The following is a 23,485-nucleotide window of genomic DNA, read 5'->3' as shown; positions in this document are numbered from 1 at the left end:
CCAGGAATCTTCACTCAAAAAGCTCAACATTTAACATGGATCAGAGTATATGTGGGTGGAGGGAAGAGTCATACGACAGGTCTGAGGTTCACACCAGTTAAATCTCTATTTCATAGACAGTCTGGGACACAGACAAAAGCTGAACCCTCATTACCTGAGTGTCAACCCAATGCTGTAACCTGCCTGGTGCTGGCGTGCCTGCTGCTCTGTGGCACAAAACCAAAGCCCATCCCTGTCCTGAACCACAGCCAGAGCCTGGCAGGGTGCAGCAAGCATGGCTGGGGCAGGAGGAGCAGTGAGAACCCTGTGCGATGGAAACAGGGATAGGGAAGGTCACAGCCAAGCCCGGCTTGAAGCAGGAACATGCCCCGCTGGCTAGCAAACAAATGTGGGTTTTATTATTGACTCAAAGGAGGGGCTCTGCAGGGCTCCATGTTACAAAACCACACATTTTCAAGGTGTAGATGCCCTCTCTTCTATGGAGGCTTTCTGGCTGCTGTGGCCAGGGAGGATTTATGCTGGCAATCACGTGCATTTTCATCTCTGAAATGGAGTGGCTTGTATTGAGTGTGAGTGATTTAATTTAAAAAAACCTGCAGCAAGACCATTCAGAGACATCACCATAAATGGATTTAGCCCTATTTCCCTCCTGCATGTTCCTCTGTTATTAAATAAAGATCTTCTTTATTATACCTTTTTGCCATGAAGGAACAAGAATCCTCTTTCCTCCCGAAGAAATGAAATGCAAGAAATACACTTTTGTGGTCACGGATTGTGTCTGTGGTGCTTGGTACCAAGCTCAGCCTCCTGCTAGCACTAAACAAACACTACATGGCAACTGGAATTTTCCACATAGGTAAAACATTTCATATGTCCCTGGTATTGATGCAAAATGGTGGGGTTTTTTCTGGCATCACTATCAGAAGGCCTACTTAGGAGATCTACTAACATACCTCCATTTTCATACAGCAGATGCAAGGTCTGAAATCAAAACTCTTGAGGGTGGACTGGAATTATTTCTACCTCAGGCCCAGCAATTTTTTTTATATGAACATAAAGTTAAATACTAGATCCTACCTTTTTCTAAAAGAAATATTTGATATTATCACCATAATGAGAGAGAAAAGGGAGCTCCAAAAGGATACCTCAGATTTGCCCAGCATGGACAAGGCTCATGGTCCAAAAGCACTCTTGGGACATGGGATTGGTTGAGTGCTAGATAACCTTGAGACAGAAGATATATTCCCTTTTAAGTTATTCTGGGAAGGGGCAGAGGCTGCCTCATCTCTCCCTTTCCCTGCCTCCCGCAGTAACACCAGTTCTGGTTTTCCTTTGCTTCCTCCTCCCAGTGATGCCTCACTCACCTGCCTTGGCTCTGGGCAAGGGGTGGGGACTCAGCACATCTCAAAAATGCCTTGCAACAGATTATTTCTCAAGAAGCATATAAATCTTTTCATGTGTATATTCAGTCCACTTCAAATGAAAGTACGCATTTTTAAAATATATTAGCTGTAGAAATTGTATCTTCTTCATTTTGGAAAACTTTAGTTTTAAAAAAAAATAATTCAGATTTGGTTTAGAATTTTCTATCACTTGTGTTCTGTTTTTTGTAATAGTAGTTCACAATATTTTGACCAATATCAGCATGCCAAGTAAAGCAGCTGAAATAGTAATCTGGTTTTATTTTAAAAACTAGTCTGACAGTGGCTGGCTGGCACATTTAATTTCCTTTACTAGAAAACAGTATCTCCTAGGCATGCTGGTAATGCCACAGCTTGACAGAATTGCACATGTTGTTAATAACAGTGACACACAGTGATAGGAAGTGATGTAAAAATCATAAAAATAAATACAGCTCCGAAATTAACTTTGAGAAGTTTTTCAATTCACAGTTATTTCCCTCATGGGAAATTATGTAATAATAAATATATTTTTCATATTCAGTGTCTGTTGTGGTAAGACATTTCCTATCAGATCTGAATGGGAGTCCCAGAAGGCAGCTGAGCTTTATGTCTGTAGAGCCAGTCTCAGGCTGCCTTCTCCATAGGGAGCTACTACCCCTGCCAAGCTCAGCCCAGAGCCCAGCTGCACAAAATCTAGCTGCCCTGGAGAGCAGGCTGTCCCTAGGAGCAAGAAGGAAAACCCAGTGGAGCCTTCCAAAAGCTCTGGCTCAATTTATATCCTTCTTCTTCCTCTCACAGTGCCTCGAGGCTGGGCTTATGGAGACCAAGTGGCAGCAATGACTACAGATCTTCCTGTTGACTGGAAGCACACGCCTTGGGACAGTTACTTGTGTAGGTGAGTTCTCCCTGTTCCCTAATTCTGTTTATTTCATAGATAGTACTTGACCATCTCCATCCTTGCGGTACAAAGCTCCAGTTCTGGGATGAAACCAGGAAGCAGAGGGATTCCACATTCTTCAGCCATCAACAAGGCATGATCCCTGTTTCTTCCCACACATTCCATGAATCGGAAATGTCTCCATTCCTCTCTGTTTTGTCAACATTAATTGTGGATTAAACCTCAATGTAAAAGATCTCAGGCACGTTTCACACAGACAAACTACTGCTGCTTATCTAAGGGATGTACTCTTCCATTTCAGCTTGAAGAGCTTCGCTAAGGTTTGGTCATCGAGGAACTGGTTTCCTCCAGCACTCTTTGTGTGTCTGACATGACAGCACACATTAGTGCCCTGTGAAGCCGAGTTTTAGTTACATCCCTGATTCCTTGTATAAAGAACACAAAACTATACCAAACTGACTCTTATCTCCAAGAAATTTAGACCATGTACTTATCCTGAAAAAACACTCCTAACTTTGCCTGAACCTCAGGTCATGCAGGAACAACCATGTACTTGCTGGGGAGAAGCAGTAAAATATTACTGGTTCTCATGGCAGCAATATTGATCCCAGTTTCAGCAGCTGATGCCTGAGGTAATCCATTCCCTCCCATGAAGCTCATATCATGAGCATGGCTTTTCAGTAAGGTTAACTGTCATCCATCTTTGGTTTTGGAATAGGGATTTCATCCTTCTATGAGTAGTACTGTCCCTCCAAGATGAGTGCATGGAATGTTCTCCGTGGAAGAGCCCTGCCTGCTCTCAGGCAGCACAGTCCTACACACTTCACCAAACACAAAGCCTTGTAAACAGTTGGATTAAAATAGCGCTTCAACCCTGGCATTTACTCCAGTGTAATGATTGTGAGGAGGAATCATAGCCCTTTCAGCTTTTGGGCTGCAAGACAAAAGAGTTAAAAATAAAAGGGGAGGGAAAATGCCCTTAGCTTCCTGTTATGGAAGCTCCGCATTCCCTGATCAGCCCAGCTTCCCTTATCCTTCTCTGAACTTCCTCCAGTTTGACTTCATTGGTTTTGAAGTGGTGATCAATAAAATGTGAAACTAAATAATTTTTCCTTATGAAGTATGGGTTTTGTATCTAGGAACACCTCAGTTTCTTAGACACTTGGTTGAAGCGGGGGTTGATTAATTCTCTGCTAAAACCCAGCTACAGGACCAGGCAAAAGAGAAAACTTTCCTAATATAGCATCATAATCTTTTCGATAACCAGAACAGCTACTGATTTATAAGTGCAGATGCCTTGTGTGGATGGTGGCTCACAGACAAGCCTGTGCTCTCTCATCTCCAAAGCCAAAATGGAGAAAAAGACCTCAAGCTGGCAGAGATCCTTCCCCTGGAGCAATCACAACCTCCTCTCCTGGGACTTGCCCCTGCCTCAACACCAGGGCTTATGGTCTGCCCTGTGCCCGTAAGGGGAAACAGCAGCATAATTGCAAAAATAAACCCTCGTGAAAAGCTATTAAGTCTTCTGAGCTCAGAGAGGTTGGACAAAAATTAGTTTCATGTCAAAATATGAATAGAGCACTCATCAAGTACAGGGAGGAACACCCTGGAAAGGAAAGGCTGCAGAATTTCCCTCTTCACAGTGCCTGTAGACATGGATCCCTGACCAGAGATCGTGTCCGGGGCTTGGAGGGGTAGTGATAGAACATGAGACACAGTTCAGTGGCTCCTGCTGCAAAGCCTGATGAAGTACCCAAAGAGGCTGCACGAAGCTGGCCCACTTAAAGGATATGCTAGCAGCCCTTGTGCTGGACTCTTCCAAGCATTCATCTCTTCAGGGATTTCTGCTGCGAAGTCTGGTGAGGATCATGCTGCAGAGAGTGGCTGCTCCCTGTCTCCACCGCATTTATGTGGAGCTCATGGGAAGGGAATTACATAGGCTCTGCCTTCTCCTCCAGAGTCAGTGCTGCCCTCAGCAGCTTTTGGAGTGCTCTCAGGGTGCATCTCTGTGTTTTGCTCTTCTTCCTACCTCTCACTGGAGGGAATATCCGGGCCATTGCCATCAGCACATTTCATCATCAGAAGACAGCATCAGACCTTCAAACTAACTTGCTTCTACCATATTTTAGAAACAGCTGCAGAGAGGGCACTGTGCGTTGCTCACTCACGCACTCCCCCAAAAGATTCTTGTAGCAAAACCACCAAAAGTCAGCTTCCCGGAGCCAGTCATGTGCCATGACAAAGCACACACTTTGCAGCCTGTTCTGTTGCAGATATCCCCCTGTTCGCTGGCATACAGTCGGCACTCCTCCGAGGCAGTACAAAATGTGGGAAAAGAAAAGAAAGTGTGTCTTCCCACCTGGCTCTGCAGGTGTAACACATGCTCCCAAACACAATCTCAAGGGCTTGCGTGTGTGCTGTAGTTACATGCCTTAGCTTGTTACCCTGGACAGTGGCATTACCAGACTGCACTCACCTTTCAATTTCTTCTTTCCAAATTTTAATCCAAATAGAGACATCCCAAAACTTTATTTTAGTCCAACTCCATGGAACTTCTGCAAGAGAAAAGAGAAAGTAATTCACAATGAGGGTTTCTAATGTTGCAGCATGACATGATCCAGCACATACATGTAATTCTCTGCCCATAAGATGCAAGAATCAAGCTCCTAAGCACCAAGGCCAACAGCTACGGTTTATCACACAGTGTATTTTAAAATGCAAAACCGTCTCAGGTTCGTAAGTTGCACTGCATCAGTGTGGGCTACCTTACCTTGGACATTTTGATCTGTTCATTTCCTGACATGCAACAAAGCAGAGGCCAGTGCAGGAGGGGCTGAAAAGGGCATTCCTACTGCCTTGGCCCCATATGAAAAGAAGAAATACACACACAGGATTTGTACTTAAGGTACAGAGGAACTGAGTGACTACCCAGAGCAAAACCAGTCTCCCTGAAGAGGGGGAAGCAGCATGAAACACTGGTTTCCTGCACATCTGCCCGTGCTCAACGTGTGCTGGCTCACACTGCTGTCCATCTGCTGGTCACCCTCCGTGTTTGGGGTGGACTAGCCTGTATAGCTCTCAGTGAGATTCCTCCCCCATTGGCTGCAAACTTCCTGGCCCAGAAGCCTGAAGCCAGGCACCAGAAATGCATTGAAGGCCCTGAATATATCCTCGTATGCAGACAAATTGAGCATTAAATGAAATCACATCAAAACTTGTTGCTAATGAAGCTTTCTGTGTTCCAAGCTTCGGACAGTTTATCTAAAGTACTTAATGGTGGTGGTGGTGGTGCTGATAGCCTGCAAAGCTCTGTGAGCATGGGAAAAGCTAGCACTGCCTGGCATGCCTGGATGACTGGGAGCCTGAACCAACAGAAAAGCTGTACCAGTTGCTGAACTGGCCAGTGGAGCCAAGCTGAGATCTCTGAGGGAATCGTGATCTGTCTGGGACAATTTTTCTAGGTGACAGCATGAAGTTTTTGCACTTGAGCAAGGGTGTCTAAGGAGACAAGTATAACAAATATATTGTATTTTAGAAATGCACAAATGCGAATATAGCCTGTGTCACTGACCAAATACCAGCCTGATACAGCATCACCAGACCATGCCCAATGCAAGCTTAAGCCTGGGCTTCACGTCTTCTCAGAAAATGAAGGTAAACCTTTAAGGAAAACTCTGCGATCATTGCATAGGTCAAACATTTCTGCGCAGATCTCTATTCCAGATGCTAAAGCAAAGCTATATTTAGCAGCTGCAATTCAAAGGGCCTGAGATAAGGCAAAGAGCAGCAGGTGAGCTCCAGCCAGCCAGCTAAGTGCTGCACACCCTGAGCACAGCGCAGCCCTAGCATGGTGCTCCCTGCCACTCACTGCGGTGTTCAGGACCCCCTCTGTGCCCACTTTGCACAGAGATCCTTTTTCTATTCACACATGTAAATCCAATCACTTCTGCTCACCAGAACAAATGTTTTGGCAACACCTGTCCCCAAAATTTCGTCTGTTCATGGACCTAAACCATTTGATGTCACAGCCTAAAGCTTTCTCAACCCAGATCAACCTTACTTTCCATCCCTAACTGACCTCAGCCTATCATTTTTGACATGTCTTCCATGGTTTAGAATTACTGTTATGTCTTACAAAACCCTCCTGACTAGGACTGAGAGCTCCCCATAAGCTGATGGGAGGAGTGAGACACGCTACTCACACAACCAGAGGTAAAGACCTCAGACTTCCTAGAGCACCAGGAGCTACAGATCTGATAATCACTGCCCGCTGGCAGTACAAGGATGCAAAAGGTTGGCTGGTGTTAATCATCATATGGCTATACTGCTGAACTCTGGATTTTGCTGTATTTGCCAAATGTTTTAGAAAAACTATCCGCAGCTACCAAACCTCTCCCAGCTGTGTACTCAATTGACAAGGCATATAATTTCAGCAGAGGGAAAAAAAGGATGTTTATGTTTGTGGGGGAGCAGAGAAGAGAGGGTGGTTGTAAACTTTCTTTCACCAGTAATAACATAAAACTAACAATAGAGTTAAGATTCACGTCTCATAAACAAAAGCATGAAACTTCCTTCAGCTCTGACACATGGCCTTTGTTAATTACTGTGATTCTTTAATCACTGGTTTCTGGTGTGACCACAGCATGACAAAAAGACTGCAGCCACACTCTATTTTGGCATGGAGGGCATCTTTAATTCCTTCAGATTCTCAGTGCATTTGATTAGGACTGCATCAATTGAACATTTTCACTCAGCAGCAAATTTCAGTTACCATCATGGCCAGCACAAATACCGTTACAGGATCACCATTCCCATAAAACCTTGTCTTTTAGGGCAGACATGGGCAATAACTTTGCCATATCCCTTTGTACCAATTAGCTCTCCAGCATGTTACTATGCAGATTTAGCATAACTGCTTACTTAGCTAAAGCCCAGGAGTTACGAATCCTTCCCAAGCTGACCTGATCCCAATGCCATTTAAGAATGTGTCAGTATTCAATGGGCACACACACGTGGCATTAAGGGCTTGACACACCCCTATTGCACCGAACTGTACCTTTTATTTTCGTAATATTGCAAATATCTTCCTTTGCTGCTTTGTTATTGACTCACACCACCTAATCATCATACTTCTTTAGTTAGCAAGCCACTCTCATGCTGGCTATAGTTTCTACATGTACCTGCTTGCCCACATCCCCATTTGTGCCAGTACACCTTCACACTTCCAAGTGTTTCTGTCTGAGAATTCACTGACCATCAGCTGCAAGTGTGAAAACAAATCCAAGCAAACAATGGTGGATATGTCCTTTTCAGTGGTGCTTCAGGTACTGCTTCCAGTTGTGTAAGTTATCCCAACTTCTACAGACAGTTGTGGTTTCTTGGCTGACCTTAGCTCTGCCTGCCTTTCAGTCTCTTGACTTTTTCCTTGGGTATTTTTGACTTTCAATCCTACCTGTAGGGTCCAACATCTTTGCATCTGTTTCCATCAACGATCTCCCTCAGGGTATTTTTTTTCCTAGATTCCAGAAGTAATCAAAATTCATGTGCCTGTTCAGTTTTCTCTAAGTATTTCTCTATTTTTTAAATCTGAGATTCAGTTTCCCTTTCAAAATTCTAATGATGGGTCTTCAACCTCATATCACTCACAAACACTGCTATGGTTTTAATTTCCCTTTGCACTTTCTTAGAAAAAATGATCTGTCTCGCGTTTCATTTTTGTGTAGCATGAAGTACTTCTCAAATTTTGGTAAGCCACTTTCACAGCCTCCTATTCCTGGATTAATTGAAAACCCATAAAACACGTAAAAGCTTTCTATAGTCAGAAAAAAAAGCACTTTCCCATTTGCCTTAATTTTCCCTAGCACCCACTGCTTTCAGAGGCAAAGTGAGGCACTTCTTCAATCTCTTCAAGTTACCTTCCACTGTCCATGTCATCCCTTCTGGATTTTTCTTTTCTTCCATTTCCCCTCAAATATTTTGGGTTGGTTTTGTTTCGTTTCTGCTTACTCCAGGTACCCTGCACTGTTCAGCAATCAACCAGGGCCTGTAGTATTTGAGTAATCGTGCGTGCCCAGCTTCTCTGCTTAACAGGACATATATTACTTCCCCGTGTTTCCAGACCCTATAGCAAAAACTATTTAAAGCTCAAATTCCCAGTTCCTCATTTATGAGGATTTGGGGATGTAAGATACAAATAAATTATACCTTCTCACCATAGAAAGCTTTTGTACTTACAGTACTGTCTAGTTACATCTTAAAATTGTGCAGCTATGATCCACCTGCTTTATGGCTACTGACAGTTTAATCGTGGACTTTTAGCACTTTAACATCCACAGCAAGAAGCTACTTCTTGCTGTGGGTCTTGTATAGGGAAGGGAAGGTTTTTCGCAAACCAAGCTCAACCTTATTTAAGAGAGGCTAGAGGCAGATTTGTGTTGAGAACACGACTGCAAAGCTCCTCCTGCCTGAGGGGCAGGTTGCAATGAGCCACGGCACATGGTACTTGCAATGGCTGCAGCCTAATCCAAAACCATGGTTTGCTAAGGGCTGTACTGAAAACTGGAGGTGGAGTGAGGTACTTCCCACCACCACAGGGATGAGTAGCAAAATGAGAAAAGACATGGCATGACTTGCATGAATGGAGAGCAGATGCTGCAGATGGAAAACATGCTTAGTTCCTTGGCCCCGTTTCTCTGGATGTAGCTACATGATACATCAGATTCAATGATAAATATGAATTAGAAAATACTTGATGCTTCTGCTCCCATCACGTTGTTCCCAGGCTCTGTGAAATTATCCATGTTAAATACAATCTTTTTTGGAAGGGTTATTTGAATGCACATAGTGGGGTGTAGCTCAGTACAGACCAAAATTCCTGCCCAAGCAGTGGTTGTAGCAGAACTGAGGGGGCAGTGAATACTGATGTAACACTAAAAACAAGCACCCAGAGGCAGGAGAACAAGATTTCTGCAGTCAGTTTTGCCACCAAACATAGTGTGGCATGCATACACCCTAAAAAGCTTAAATAGCCCTGTCCAGGTAAAAATTCAGAAACCATACTGTGCCTTCACTCACCAGCTTTCCACGTTAGGTCAGGTTTTGCACATGAGCAAGATTTATAAATTATTTTTTTAAATCTCTGTTCAGCTGTACCAATCACAAATACCCACAGGTCTTAGAACTAGGTTTTTTTAAGTACTTATTTTTTTTATTTTTAACTGAAGTACTAAATATCCAACCAATAGAAAGCAAATCCCAAGCACTGGGCATCATGACAGACACGGTTCAAGACTGTCTGTGCTGCCTAGAGCTCGTGGTGGAGTAATGATATGAAGTATCACGAGATGAAGCAAATCTAAGTCTCTAAATTTTGAACATGTATCACTTTAAACTGGATTTGGAGGCACAACTGGGAAAATGTGAAGGGTTTAAATACATTATGTCCTAAAACTCCCTGTTTTCTCCATGCCTTAGTTGCATACCTGCTAAGGGGAGTGCATATATCGGGTGCTAAAGCAGGAGGGTTGTGTTCACTCCCAGATATCACAGACAAGGGCATCACAGCTGGTGCAATGTTTGCTCATGCTCTGGCAACAGCTATGTAAATGCCTGGCACACCTGGCATGGACTGACCTTCTAATGTGCCATGCAAAGGCACATTTGCAAAGGGACCCCTTTAAACTTATGGTGTATTAACTGTTTCAGTCAAGTTGCTCAAATTCTGGTTCCAAAGAATACAATGCATTTGCTTTCCCCTATCAAAAGCAACCAAGAAAATTTCAGCCATTAGAAATAATTAGTACTAATAATCTTATAACACTGAAATACATTAATACCTGTGCTTCTCCACCCCTCCTTACATCTTCTCATGTTTGAACACCTCAAAAGCAAAACAGGGAGTAGCATGTGTTGCACCACTCCCTGCTTTGCAAGTGGGAAATACAGAAAGCAAGCTGCAAGATGGACAACAGTAACATGTGCTTTTAGTCCCAGAATGACACTCTTTTGGGGCAGAAATCAGGCTTGTCTGAATTCACCCTGGAATAAATTTAAGAAGCCACAAATGATCACTCTTGGGTTTACAAAAGGAGTGGTGACTCTGGTTTAAATCTCACTGGAAAGAGTCTGAAAGCACCCCTGAAACCTCCCAGCTTTATAAATACCTGAAGAGGTATTCTGGATGAGGTGAGCTAGCCCTTCAGTGACTGGTGCCATTCCAAGCTATACATACAGAAACCCACGGAACTTTGTACTCCTACCCCTACACTCCAATGTGCCAATGCAATTAGCTATAATTGCTGGGAAACAGACTCAGTCTGTTATCTGCCTCGTTTTAAAGTAATGACCCGATATCCTCCATCTGTCTTCATTAAAACACTTTTTAAACTGACACCAGGATGGCCGTCGAAAATTTGCATTCAGGTAAGTTAGTTGCAGTGCTCAAGTTACCCATCAACACGGAGGCAGAGCCAGCTCCCCACCAGCAATGCGGGCTGCAGGCTGCTCCCCCTGGAACAATGCAAACAATAGCAGCTTCCCCGGGCGGCTGTCTGCTGCTGCTGCTTGAAATCATGCACAGCTCAGCTCACTCCACCCAGGAGTCTATCAGCCCGCCCGCAGAAAGAAGCTGAAGCCCAAGCGCTCTGATTAAGCTTCGCAAAACTCTCGGGGTCTGAAAAAAAACCCAATATCTGAGTTTTCTGACCCCAAAAACTGACGAGAAAGCAAGCAAGTGGAAGGAAAGCATTAACTCTTACCCTTGAAGGCTTGCAAAAGTCACAGCAACGAAGTTGCTGCCCTCCATAGCAGTCCTGCACACTCCTCTCTCCTCATTTACACGCAGCTTTATCCCCTCCCAGGACCAACAGCTTCGTCCGTGGTCGCAGCGCCACGACATTCGTCTAAGAAAGCGGAGCCTCTTTGCACTGCCGGACCGTCATTGCGTGCTTCTCTCTGGGCCTCTTAAAATCCACCACTGACCCTCTCTGCCATGCAATGTCCTAGTAACTAAACTTACTTCAAGTTCCCTACTTCTTGCTTCAGTCACTGGGTTTGGCTCCTTGCCAAATCCTTCCTTTTTTTTTTTTTTTTTTTTTTTTTTAATTCTGTTTCCTGTAGATAGGAAGAGTGTGGTAGCTCCCTTAAAAACAAAAGGCTTCAGGACAACAAGCTGCAACAAAGTAAAGCAGAAAAGCAGAGCGCCTAGGCTTGGAGAACCTCAGTTAATTCCAGAGGCAACTGCTGCTTGCCTTACCTACCTCCTGCTGACGTGGAAGCTTTCAAAAGGAAACCAAGCGAGTAAAAAAGTCCAACATATCAAGTTGCTTAAAAAAGGATGAACTGGGTAAGGGATCCATTTCCCAGCAGCAGGTCCTCACTCTGCGTCCTTAATGCTGGAGTTGGTCAGGGCTCCTTAAACCCAGGAGACACTGTCCTGCAAGCTGATCCCAAGGCTCCACCTCACCCACTTTCCAATAGTTCTGAGTAGCAAAAACTCTGCAGAGAAAAACCTCATAGAGCACAGTTGCATAACTCAACCACAGAGCTTCCTCCAGCCAGCCAGAGAATTGCTTCAGCACCAAAACATCAGGGCTTGCTCATCCCAGAGAGCATGACCTCCCCTTGGCCTCGAGGACACTCGCCTGGCCTCACTGCTGTCAAGCCAACTCTCCTCACCAAACCTTCCCGACCTTCCCACTCGTTCCCTATGTTCAACAAACAAAATGTTTGCTTTTTTTGCTTCCAGGTTATGGGACCCTTCACCATACATTGCCTTCCTATATGCCAGTCCCCCGGCATTTTACCTACGAGGTACACTACAAGACTACAACTGGGCCAGCCATTACTTTAATCCACCTCCCGCTTCCCTAGACCTGTCAATTGCAATATTCTAAGATAGCCATATTCTTTCCCTAAGTTGCATTGACAGTAACACCTGCCAGGAACGTGCCAACTTGTTGCAGACAGCAAGGGAAAGTTTCACATGAAAGATTTCTAGATGTATTTATCTCTGGCTTTCCCTTTATCTTCTGTGTTTTCCCACTGGATTTATGTGAACACTGTTAGAATTAATTTCAAACCTACCTACAAACACTTGAATGCATTAACCAGCTGATTTATTATAGTAACATGAGAGTCAAGGCTTTGCCAAAGTTTATGTTCTAGAAGGTAAAAATTTTTAAAGTCCTGTCAAGTGAAAAGCTATGTAGGGCAGTAGATGCTGCAGTGTAGCAGTCCAGTGGTCATGAAGGTTGAAGTCTGGAGGGCAATGAAGAGGACCCTATAGCACTATAAGCAATTTCTAAAGGAAGAACAAAAGCCTATGCCCCATTGCAGTGACTCAAAGGTTGTTCTTCCGAGCTACCTTACCTACCTATCTGAGGCAACGTTCACTGAAATGGCTTCCTAATTCCAACACAAATTATCCACACAAACAGCCAACATGGGACATGGCATGCAGGACTGATCTCCTCAAGACCCAGGTAATTTTCAGATGATTTTGAACAGAAAAGCATCTAACTCGAGAAGGAATTTCTCCGTGCACTAGCTATTTCTCATGTTCTCGCCTCCTACACCCCATCTCAACAGCCACAAGTATCAGGCTTTTTCCTGCAACCAAAAGTAAGTACAAGAATCTGGATTCATTTCGGTTCTTCTGCATATTTGGAGAATGCCTTGTTCTTGCTTCATTCTGGAGTTTTCTTTCTTCTGCTTCCCCCCGCCCCCCCCCCCCCCCCTTTTAATATGGTAGCTGATGACAATTAATTCTACACTACTCCCACTTTTTTTGCTGCTTTCTTTATACTTGCTTACAACTTTGACCTCAGTGACAGTCATTTTTTTCCTTTCTAGAGTTAGGTTCATGTTCTTCCTGTGACATGAGAGTGGACCCAACCATAAGATCAGCTGGCCTGGGGTCTTGTTTAGATCTTAAAATAACTAAAACTGGGTAGGCTGTATTGTTAATGATTTTTCTTGGCACTGAAATCCACCTTACATATATTGGTGATGACTTTTTCCCTGAGCGATGCTTTCTCCATGGACTTCAGTGAACCTGCCCATGTAGGGAAGCTCAGCACATATGGAAGCACCCAGAAGAGCAGGAGTGACTTAGCGTTACGAACCCAGCTCTAAGGTCTCTGGTCCTTGCGTTACACTTTGCTCCCTAAGTAGCATCTTACCAGTAATTACACCATTCATATCCTTCTTCACAAATTTCTGAACACATCAGGGAGGGCTGCAGCCTGCAACGTCATGGTCTCAGTTTTGGTGCCTGCATAAAGGGTGTACATGTAAACTGGGTGTCTGAGCTCCCACTGCAGCCAGCATGGTCTGGGCAGAGATTCAGCTGGCCAGCTGCAGCCAGGCAGCAGAGGGTTTGCTGTGACCCATAGTTGTGGGAAGAAGTTCAGTGTGTTGCCTTTCCAGTAAATGAGTGGTTTTCTTGGCCAGGCAGCTACCACCACACCATGGTGCTTCACCCTTCAGTACTCCACTTTCCCAACTGCCCACTAGTCACAGAGGGCTAGCTTAGAGTGGGATGGGTAGCAGTTCATGCCATTGAGACCTTCTCCTAGGACTGTATCTAGGAGAATTACTTCCAGTCGTTCAGCCTGTGTTGCATGTCAACTGTTGTCAAGATGCAAAACTGAAGACTTACTGACACTGATGTTTAAGGGTTGCCCTCAGCCCACCCTCCAGACCAGATTTGCTCTCCTTCCAAACAGCAAAACAGAGGACCCTCTTTGGAGCACACAGGATCTAAACATGCCTCATAACCTGGCAAGGCTTTGAATGGCTTAATAATATGCCCCCAAATAACTGGAAAGGGTAACTAGGGCAAAGGAGAGAAACAGGAGAAAAACACACCCTGGAGTATCCCATAGTGTAGGCTTAAACTAAATACCAAACCTTGAGAGAAGCCCTCCCTATGTCAATACTATTTTTAAAATTACTGTCAACCTAGATGCTTCTCCAGCTATCCTATAAAGTTTGAAAGGAGCACTGATGATCTTTGCTTTCCCTTACTGACTTATAACTGCAGTCTGCAACTCCTGAACTGCAAGGTTTGAAGCCTGACCTGCTCTGCCATGGCTGGTACCTCCCACTGCAAAGAAGTGGCCGTGGCTGATGGAGCCAAGCTGTGCTCCCTGCATACCCGGAACTGGCTCAATGTCCAGGGGTCATTTCCACGCAAACAACCTCATCTCCAGCTCCCAAAACAACACAAGTACATCACTTATATTAACCATGGGAGACACAAGTCCAGAAAAGCCTTTCTACATGGTGCTGAAGGGTTTTTTTCACAAACCTCCAAGAGTCAGCCTTAGGTGACTGGATCTCCTCCCACAGCCTGTGCTTTCCTCATCCTAACTTTCTGCCCCTTTCCTGACTAGTTCTGGCCAGTGAGGCACAACTTGTGTAGGGGACGATACTTCACTGTGAGGATCACCGACACATCTGTTGTTATGAGCACCTGCAATGGCTACAAGGGGTCAGATGGGCATCTTGTCCCGACTGCCCTTGATGTGAGAGATATTCTGCATCTTCTTGCTGTTGAAAGTCAGAGTTGGATGCATAAGAAATACAGGACTGAAAGGAACAAATTGGGACATTGATGCCCACTCCTTGAATATCAGAGAGCTGTTTAAAAAATACAGTGTAGGAGGAACATCCAATTTGCAAATTGCTGTAGTCCAGGAAACACCAGCACAGCCATAAAGTGAATAACAAAAGACCAAAGGTCCTAAAATGTACTATATCGCAGGTGAGGAAAGATGAAGTGTACTGGCAGGATCCTTGATCCCTGCAAAGGATGTGTCAGGTGAAACTGTACAACTGGCAGCAGAAAGCACACCAGAACACTGCAGAGAAAGGGAAAAAGAAATCCTACATTTTCCTGTCATCATGACCAGACTGTGGGAGGAAAATTAAATGGACATGGGAAGGCAATGTCACAAAGTCACCAGTTGCTCTAGGGCTGTCCTTGCCTGTTGCGAGCTACTCAGGGAAATTCACTTAACTTCTCCTGCAAAAAATTGATAAAAGTTGTAGAAAGCCAAAGTAACTCAGTTTGAAGAGATGCTCTGGATTCCCACTCGTGTGCCTCCACCCCTCTGGGTGCGATCTGAACTGAAGTGCACAGCTTTAGCACTGCACGTTCATACCGAAATGTTCCTGTACTTCAGTGGTTACTCCAGCAGCTGGGAGCTGACACAATGCTGCAAGGTATGTGCCAAATGAAAATGGTCATAAAATAGTTTCAGTGGGTGTGTTGCAGAATAACGTGACTCATACTGATCAGGATTCGGTGCAATGACACTTACCTGCAGTAGGGAAGGAAGGGTGCTTGGCTAAAAATTCCTTTTCTCCACTAGAGCCCCTTGCCCAGTACTGCAGGCCCTTAGCAAACAGTGATCAGCTGGGGAAAATCGTAAGAAATCCATCAAGGTGCAACCTCTTGCCTTCATAAAGAAAGCAGCACCTTGCTCTGGTGACTATTGATCTCATGTTCCTGGCACCAACACCTGCAAATGTGATACCTCCTGATGTTTTAAAACAGAAATTAATGTAGAGTCTCTCAACCGTCCCCTTTGCAGCCTACATATGGAGCAGAGCTGAAAACCTCTTGGTCAAAGAGCTTTCATCTGTGCTCAGCTTCTCAGATGACACTGAAGGGGAGACAAAGCTGAGCTCGATTCTGCAGGGAACGAGGCCCAAGATCATCTTGTTTCTGAGGTCCAGCTCCCACCAGATTTGGGATTTTGTGTTTATGAACTCCCTTCTGGCCAAACATTTAATTGCTCTGGTACGGAAGGGGCTGTTGCAAGGGGGGAAAGTCTCATGGGTACCTGAAATGTTTGCTGTGATCCCATGAGAAAGCAGGTGATTTGATAAATGCAGAAGTCAGTGGGAGGTGGTGAAGATCCACCTGTCTCACGGTTACGTTCTTGGATTATAAATCTGTGTCTCTTCATTTGCCTGTGATGCTGCATGTGCCTGACAAAAGCACAGGAATTAATCAGATGCTACAGCACACCCCAGATATGCCCACACCACTTATAGCACATATTTCCCAATCATCATCAGTGAACAAAGTGGAATCTCAGGGGTGGGGGTAGGGATGGGATGCTGAGAAGGGCTTGTTAAAAGCTAATCATGCCTAGGTGAATAGAAAAATCAATAGCTGAGGGCAAAGCAACATCCCAGCTTGTTAGAGCCTCCGACTAAAGTGCCCTTTGTAACACGGGTATTACACAAGATCTCCTGCTGTTATTTGCAAGGCAGGAGCTGACACAAACATGTGCTGTATCTGGTGACACTTCAAACGCTGTTGCATGCACACTCCTCAGATACACATCAAAAAACCCAGCTCATACCACTGAGGAATTAGGATACCCCTCAGTGGGACCCCATAATTGAACACACAGAGAAAATACAATCCATGCAGAGCCTGACAAAAAGCCTTGGTGTTTTACAGTCTTCCCAAGAGCTGTGCATATAGGAAAAATGGGCTGCACTCATAGGAGAAATGGCACTTTTGGCGCAATATAACGTCACCCAAAGGACTGTATAATGGCTATACAATGTTTAATCTCCTGTAGCCTCCCAGAGATGCTATGGTCCAGGTTGTGTTTAACCCATGTACACACTCCACTGCCGTGAGAAAGCAAGCACTGGTGCCTAGCAGAGGTACTAGGAGAGCTCAGCAGGAAAAGGGGAACAGGGATGCAATGGATCTGCTCCTCAGTTTTCCAGACGGTAATCACAGTGGACACTGAAGACCACTGTCCACCAAGCCGGACAGGTTGTTTCACACTGTGGCAATGAAGGCCTGTCCCCCATTGCACTTCCACAGTTTTCTGCACTAAGCTTGGGGGAAGATCCCCAGATCTGCAGGGAGCAGACAACTTCTGCATTCCCTACAGCATCACCCAAGAGATCTGGAATTTATTCCTTTAAGCCTCTCGTGGTTTGCATTATATATTGCTCTGACAGTCAATTATCCTTCACATGAGGAACTCAGTGGCATTCTAAGAGGATTCCTTTAAATATCATGTCACATCCATTATGCTCATAAACATTTTAACCATAATTCCAAATTAAATACACTATGTGCACATATAACTGTACTATCTCTTTTCCAGGTTACAACTACATCTAGCCTGCCAGGAAAAATATGATCTTCCAATGATATTTTGTATATTTTATAGTAGTGTTTTCTATGTTAGGTCCTCATTATATTACTATAGCTTTTGCTGGCTAGATGGTGGTAAGGTGGCCCACTTCAGAGAGGTCAGGGGGAGCTCAGGGGTGACCTACTGATGTTCACTTTAGGGATGGGCAGCAGCACCAGTATTCCATCGGGGCATGGTCCCAAAAGCGGGCAGGAGCACATAGGAGTGTATTATTCTAGCACTGATGAATGGGACTGGGTGGCTTCTTGACCTGTCATAACTCAAGTTCTGTGAGCTCTGAGAATAAGAAAACCTCTGCCTGGTGGCAAAGGATGGAGTCAGAAAAAAAACACCAAAACCAAACAACCCAGCCATCTTATGAAACAAGGCCCAGGGAGTCTAATGTATTGAGAAGAGAGAATCTGGCTCCCCTCTGAAACATCAGATTTTAGCTAATTAACCAAAGATCTAAAATGTCTGTGCTAATACAACATGGCAGAAATAGGCACAAAACCATTTATTTCCCTGGAGATTTCCCCAAGGAAACTGCATTTTGCAGTTTGCACTCAACATTTTGCACTCAATTCAACAGTTTGCACTCAATTGCCGCATCACCTTGGCAGTAAATAAACTGTATGCCACCATGGCTGCACCAGTATGGCCACAGCACAGCCATTGCAGGTCCTGGAAGTGTCAGCCTTTGCTTTTATTTGGTGCCAGTTAATTTTATGTTAGATTTTTCCTTTGTCTGTTCTCCAGGTGTTTGACAGAAAAGCAAGAAAAGCATGTTTCTCTGCACTTACATGGCTGAGAACAAATCCCTGTATTATTCCCATCTCCACGCACATGGACACTCAGTGTTTAAAGCAGTGAATTCCCATTAATTCAAATTGAAGTTATGCACGTAAATCCCCTGCAGCTGTATGAAAGAGAGGAATAAACTGATGGTTGCACAGGGCCTTCAGGATGTGATGGCAGATTAAGGAGGGACTGTTATTCTCCCAAAAATTTAGGAGAACCTGAAGGGGCAGAAGGCAACAGCAGCTAAGTCAGTGAGAAATACCCAGAGCAGTGCTTACAGCTACAAGGATGCTGGGGATACAGCTCTTACTTGAGGTTAATTGTTGCCATTTCTCTTGTTGGGGTGTACTACAGAAGATCCCTTTAAAAACAAGGACGTATATGGAAAGGGAGGCGGGTATTTAAGTTAAACACCCTATTCCCAGTGTTTCAATTTGGCATACCATGCTTGTTTTTCATGTGCTGCTTGCGGGGTAAAATTAGTTGTGGGCCCCATAAGAAGAGTCAGCATTTGCTCTTTCTGACACAGTGATCAAGGTTTTGCCAGTGTATCTCCAGAAGGCAATGACACACAGCCTGAAGCTAGGAATGTGCTAATGAAAGCACACAACAGAAAAATTCATCAAAGACTCTGAGAGACTAAAGGGAATTAAGTAAGGTTTCAGCAATACTGTGTGGTACCAAATTCCTAGTCAGGAGAAACAAAGAAAGAAGTTTTCTTGAAAAGGAAGTAAAAAAAAAAAAAACAAACCCAACCAAAACACAAAACCCACGGCTCTCTAGCTTGGTATGGCACAGAAAGAAACCCTCAACCTTTTTTTGGTGCCTCCTCTCCCCAGGGAGATAATCTTCAGGTAATGACAGGACATCCCAGCTTAAAAGAATAGAAAGGCAGGTGGAAGCTACATGAGGCTTAGTGCAGCCAATAAGAAACTGTACTCTTAAGCATATCCTTCAGGGTGTGTTTTGTTATTTTAGCTTCTTTTTGTGTGCTGTATCCTATTATTTCCAAATCTGCATTTTAAACTTTTGTATAGACTTGAATCAATTTGTCAATTTGGCAAATGACAAAGCACTCTTCATCCGGGATGTGGCACATCTCAAAACCAGAGCTCTGCCTACCTCCCAGTTCCACATTAGGCTACTGGTACCACAAGCATACAGCTGCCTGTGTGACTACTTAGGCTAGTTTGACAGGGCTTTTTTTGCAGGGCTAGCGTGAAGAAGTGTCTTCTAAGGACTGTTAGCATCTGGTCAGGTTCCCTGGAATGAAGCAAAATACTAGAAAACACATGTAATCCCTAAAGATCTTTGCAAAGATGGTGTAATCAGAACAGAATAAAATTCTTGCCTCAGTAAATGAAAGTCATAATTTTTCTTAGAAAAAGCAAGAGTGGATTAGCTTTGGGGCGAGCATGGCACAGAAATGTAAACGGTTCAGACAGAGGTCTGAGTGTTTCTTTGGATGCCATCTGCTGAACAGGTTATGTCTACCCAGAAAGTCATGGACGTGGTTTTTTTTTCCCTACAGATTGCTCTTTTGTCCATAGGAGAAAAAGTATCATAAAACACAATGGGGTTAGGCAAAGGCAGTCTCCCAAGTGAGTTTGTGGAGCATATTTGGAAAGAACATATTTACACAACTCCAAGAAAAAAACTCCAAGAGAAGAGATCTTGTTTGTAAACAAATAAAGAAAAGTATATTTTAGCCTGGCCACCCCACCTGCAGCACAACTTTGCAGCAAGGGTTAACCATGAGGGAAACTGGTGACAGTCCAGAGAATTACGATCTCTGGCAGGCAGACAGCGTCAAAAGTAGTGTCTGGTGACCAGCTGTCTCTGGGAAAACTCCCTGGCACATGGTAAACTTGTGGGTCACACATCTATACCCTGAGACTCCCAAAAATGTTTGTGACATGAGGCAACCATGCCAGCGAGGCGTGAAATTTAAATAGACCAAAGTGTGTGTTGCTTCATTAATCAACACCTGGTGTGGTGTAAAGTTTTTGAATGAATGATCTCTTGGAAGCTGGTTTCAATTTGCAGTTCATCTTGCAATTCTACAATTTTGATCAGGTTTTTGGTTCACATTTCTAGTCTTTGGTTTGTTTAGCGAAACAAGAAGGGGTGTCCATGGAGGCTCTTAGATCACTTGAAGGGGAGGACTCAAAGGAAGAAGGCAGGCACTTTAGGGAGCTGTGAAGGCTAGGCAGCAGAAGCAAAAGGATTCAAATGTGAAAAAAAGAAACTTTAGGAGCATACTAGGATGAAGTGAAACAGCCTTAGAATCAGACCTAAACTGATAGAAAACCTCACTGCTTGATTGATACAGTAGTAATGAAAAGCACTGAAAACCAGTGAGTTTAACGTATTTTCAGGTAGATGCCTGTGTTTGCTATGTGTGGAGTCTAGGGCTCCCTGTAAGGTACCTGGGAGGCCTAACACAGGCAGCAGAGGCACTGGCTGTTCTTGTGGCAGAAATAGCTGAAGAGGATGTTAATTCGAGTAGTCATGGTTTACAGCCCCACAGACAAACACAAATCACCACAAATTTCAGTTTATGCTCATGTGACAATTCCTACAAACTACAGCAACTCAGGAGTAGATACACATCTGTTTGCACAGCTTTGTTACGGGGGAGCAGCCTTCAGGAGATGTGCGCGGTAGTTGCCACTCCAGCCATCCCCCCCCAGTGCAGAGCCAGAGCCCTTGGACAGAAACACCCTGAGATGGCCACCCTTTCCCTCGAGTACGCAAGGACACCACACCAAAGGTGGGGTTGGGGGGGTCTAGAAGAGAACAGCAGGGAGATAAATCCTAATTGGAATGCAAGACAGCACTGTGTTGCAACCAAGCATAAATTAATCAAAACCATTGTTCTCACTCCCTTCACACCTGTATCAATATCTTTTGTACCGTTGTAAAGCCAAAGCTGTAGATTTAAGATGGAAAAGTAAACTAGATCTTGTTTGTCCAAGAAGTGAAATGGCAGGTGGGGAAAGCGTATTCCCAACAACGTAAATTGCACAGAACAGCTCTTATCAAAGGGAAGGGGAAGGAAAGTGAAGGTCTTAATGTTAAACTAGTAGGAAATCCACACTGGCACTGAAATTGCAACCTGTGGTAGCTGCAAGTCCCAGTAAACTCAGGCTCACATGAACAATGGAGTAGGAAGGAAGCAATGGATGAAAGTATAACACTGAATAACCTATGGACGTGGGCAGGGAGCTGCACAGGCCCCTGCAGTGAGTCAGGGAAAGGGAAAAGGAGCCTGGCTTATCTACAGATCATAGTTATTGGCCCTGTCTACAGGTCAAGCACCCGGCTTTGACCTTACATCTACCATAGTGTTGCCTAACCCTCGGTCTAGGCATCTCACGCTGCTGCCCATCACTGGAGCATGTAGGGAAAAGTGAAGTCTTTAACAGACTGTGACCTACCTACATGCCTCATTTCAGTGCTCCTGCTTAGGGTATGGCATTGGAAGCACTAGTAAAACCCCCTAATTCAACCTTTGAGATGTGAAAAACAGTTTTTAAAAGACATAAATTTATCTAAATATATACATAGCTATGGACAGTAGAGCAGAACTCAGCTCTTTGAGCTTTCCTTCTATATGAGTGTTGGAGACTCAGGTGGCTTTTTGTCTCACCTCTGTATCAGTTTACCCGGACACAAGAACCTAATCCTGCTCCTCCTGGAGCCAATGCTGAGCCCATGCAAATACGTATGGGTCCTAAACTGGACGTATGAGTGTGAGGGACTGGATGTCTATCCAGACTAAGCACTGCCGCGCTGAGCACATGTGAAGGTGGGTCACTAGCTAACACAGAGTGGCCCCTCTAAGGCAGACAACCAACTAGCTGGTCTTACCCTGGGGATCTGTCTTGTCTGGTGGTGATGAACTATACCCAGTTAAACTGGAAGCAGGTGTCCAGGCTGACTTGAAGAGAGTCATGCTGCCAGCAAATAGTATGATTCACTTTGCTATCAGCAAATATTTCACTATTCACTCATAGTGAAATATTCACTATTTCACTGTTCCCTTCCTTCCAGTTAGTCTTTTGCTTAAGCAAAATAGTGACTTTCAGTAATGCTAAACTATGTGCAGGTCATGAATAAGCTAACGGAACCAAAGCTGAAGTGCAATAAGTGATACATTTGGCTAAATAGAGATCCACAGAGAGTTTTTATTGCTAAGAAAAATAAGTTATTATCTTGAAAGAAAGTAAACAGTTCTGTAATGCCAACTGCAGTGTTCCTTTCCCCTGATGGTTTGCAACCAACACTGAGAGATAACACAGTGCCTCTATCGCCAATACTATGACCTTAACCTTTCCTTTCAATACTGTTTTTGAACTAATTTATTATTTGCAGAGGTATATGTCAAGGTTAGTGCAGCAAATTCACTTTAGCTAAAACAAAAAGTTTTCTTCCCTCCATGGCGTCACTTAGGAAATCTCCTGCTGATTTCTGTGGGACATTTGCCTGTATCAAGATACCTGAATAATCATGTCTTCATGATCAAAGAGCGAAGACCAATGATTTGTTGAGAAAATCCTCCTTCAATAAATGCTAGAGCGTCTTAGTCTTGGGTTGACAGTCAAACTGGTGACAGATATGGGGGAACATTGGAAGATTTCTTATGTCAGATGAGCAAGGATTTGGGCAGGAAGGAGTTGTTTTTCTCTGCAGTACAGAAGGTACTTTGGATGTGCTCCAACATGTCAGTTCTCCACTTTCATAAAGTCTTTGGGCATCCATGAGATGGCATCAACTCTTTGCAGTCTGTCACATACTAGTTTAAAGAAACAAAAATAACTACACTAAGAAAGGCATATGCAGGTGAAACCTGATGGTGTGATTTCTATATAAGAGTCATAAGCAAGGGGTTGAAATGCTCCATCCTAGTCTCACACACCCCAGTTTTAAAGGCAGTGAGACCATTTATCACTTAGTACACAACAGTCCAGAGAGCAACACTCATTAACTGGCCCATTTACCAGTTTGAGCTGGAGCACACCTCCTCCAGAGAAAGTCAGTTATGATGCAAACCCCTTTATGATGGAAGCAGAACATTCCTGTGTTTCATGCCTTTACTGTTAAATTAATATGCAGTCACCAGTAATGGCGATAGGGAGAGCTCAGAGCACCTTTAGATTTAAACACACAGAGATGGAGAAATTTTAAACAGGGAGAGAAGAGGG

At 44.1% G+C, this 23,485-nt stretch overlaps 1 protein-coding gene across 3 annotated transcripts in view; it reads right to left on the bottom strand.

Annotated features, from left to right (window-relative positions):
• Nucleotides 1-23,485, bottom strand: part of LOC102050221 (phospholipid-transporting ATPase ID-like) — an 86,600-nt gene that overhangs the window by 62,542 nt on the left and 573 nt on the right. The window contains exons 1-2 of one of the 3 annotated variants that reach the window (XM_055698768.1): nt 11,559-11,792; nt 4,778-4,856 (exon numbers count right to left, since the gene is read on the bottom strand). In XM_055698768.1, coding sequence (XP_055554743.1) covers nt 4,778-4,820 — 43 coding nt within the window. In that variant the 5' untranslated portion in view covers nt 4,821-4,856; nt 11,559-11,792. Of the gene's footprint in view, nt 1-4,777; nt 4,857-11,057; nt 11,379-11,558; nt 11,793-23,485 lie in introns of those variants that run through there. The other 2 variants (XM_027801916.2, XM_055698769.1) reach the window with 2 other exon arrangements.

Source organism: Falco cherrug, chromosome Z, assembly GCF_023634085.1.
Source record: "Falco cherrug isolate bFalChe1 chromosome Z, bFalChe1.pri, whole genome shotgun sequence".
In the NCBI taxonomy this organism is placed as follows: domain Eukaryota; kingdom Metazoa; phylum Chordata; class Aves; order Falconiformes; family Falconidae; genus Falco; species Falco cherrug.
This window is presented reverse-complemented; position numbering and strand designations above follow the sequence as displayed.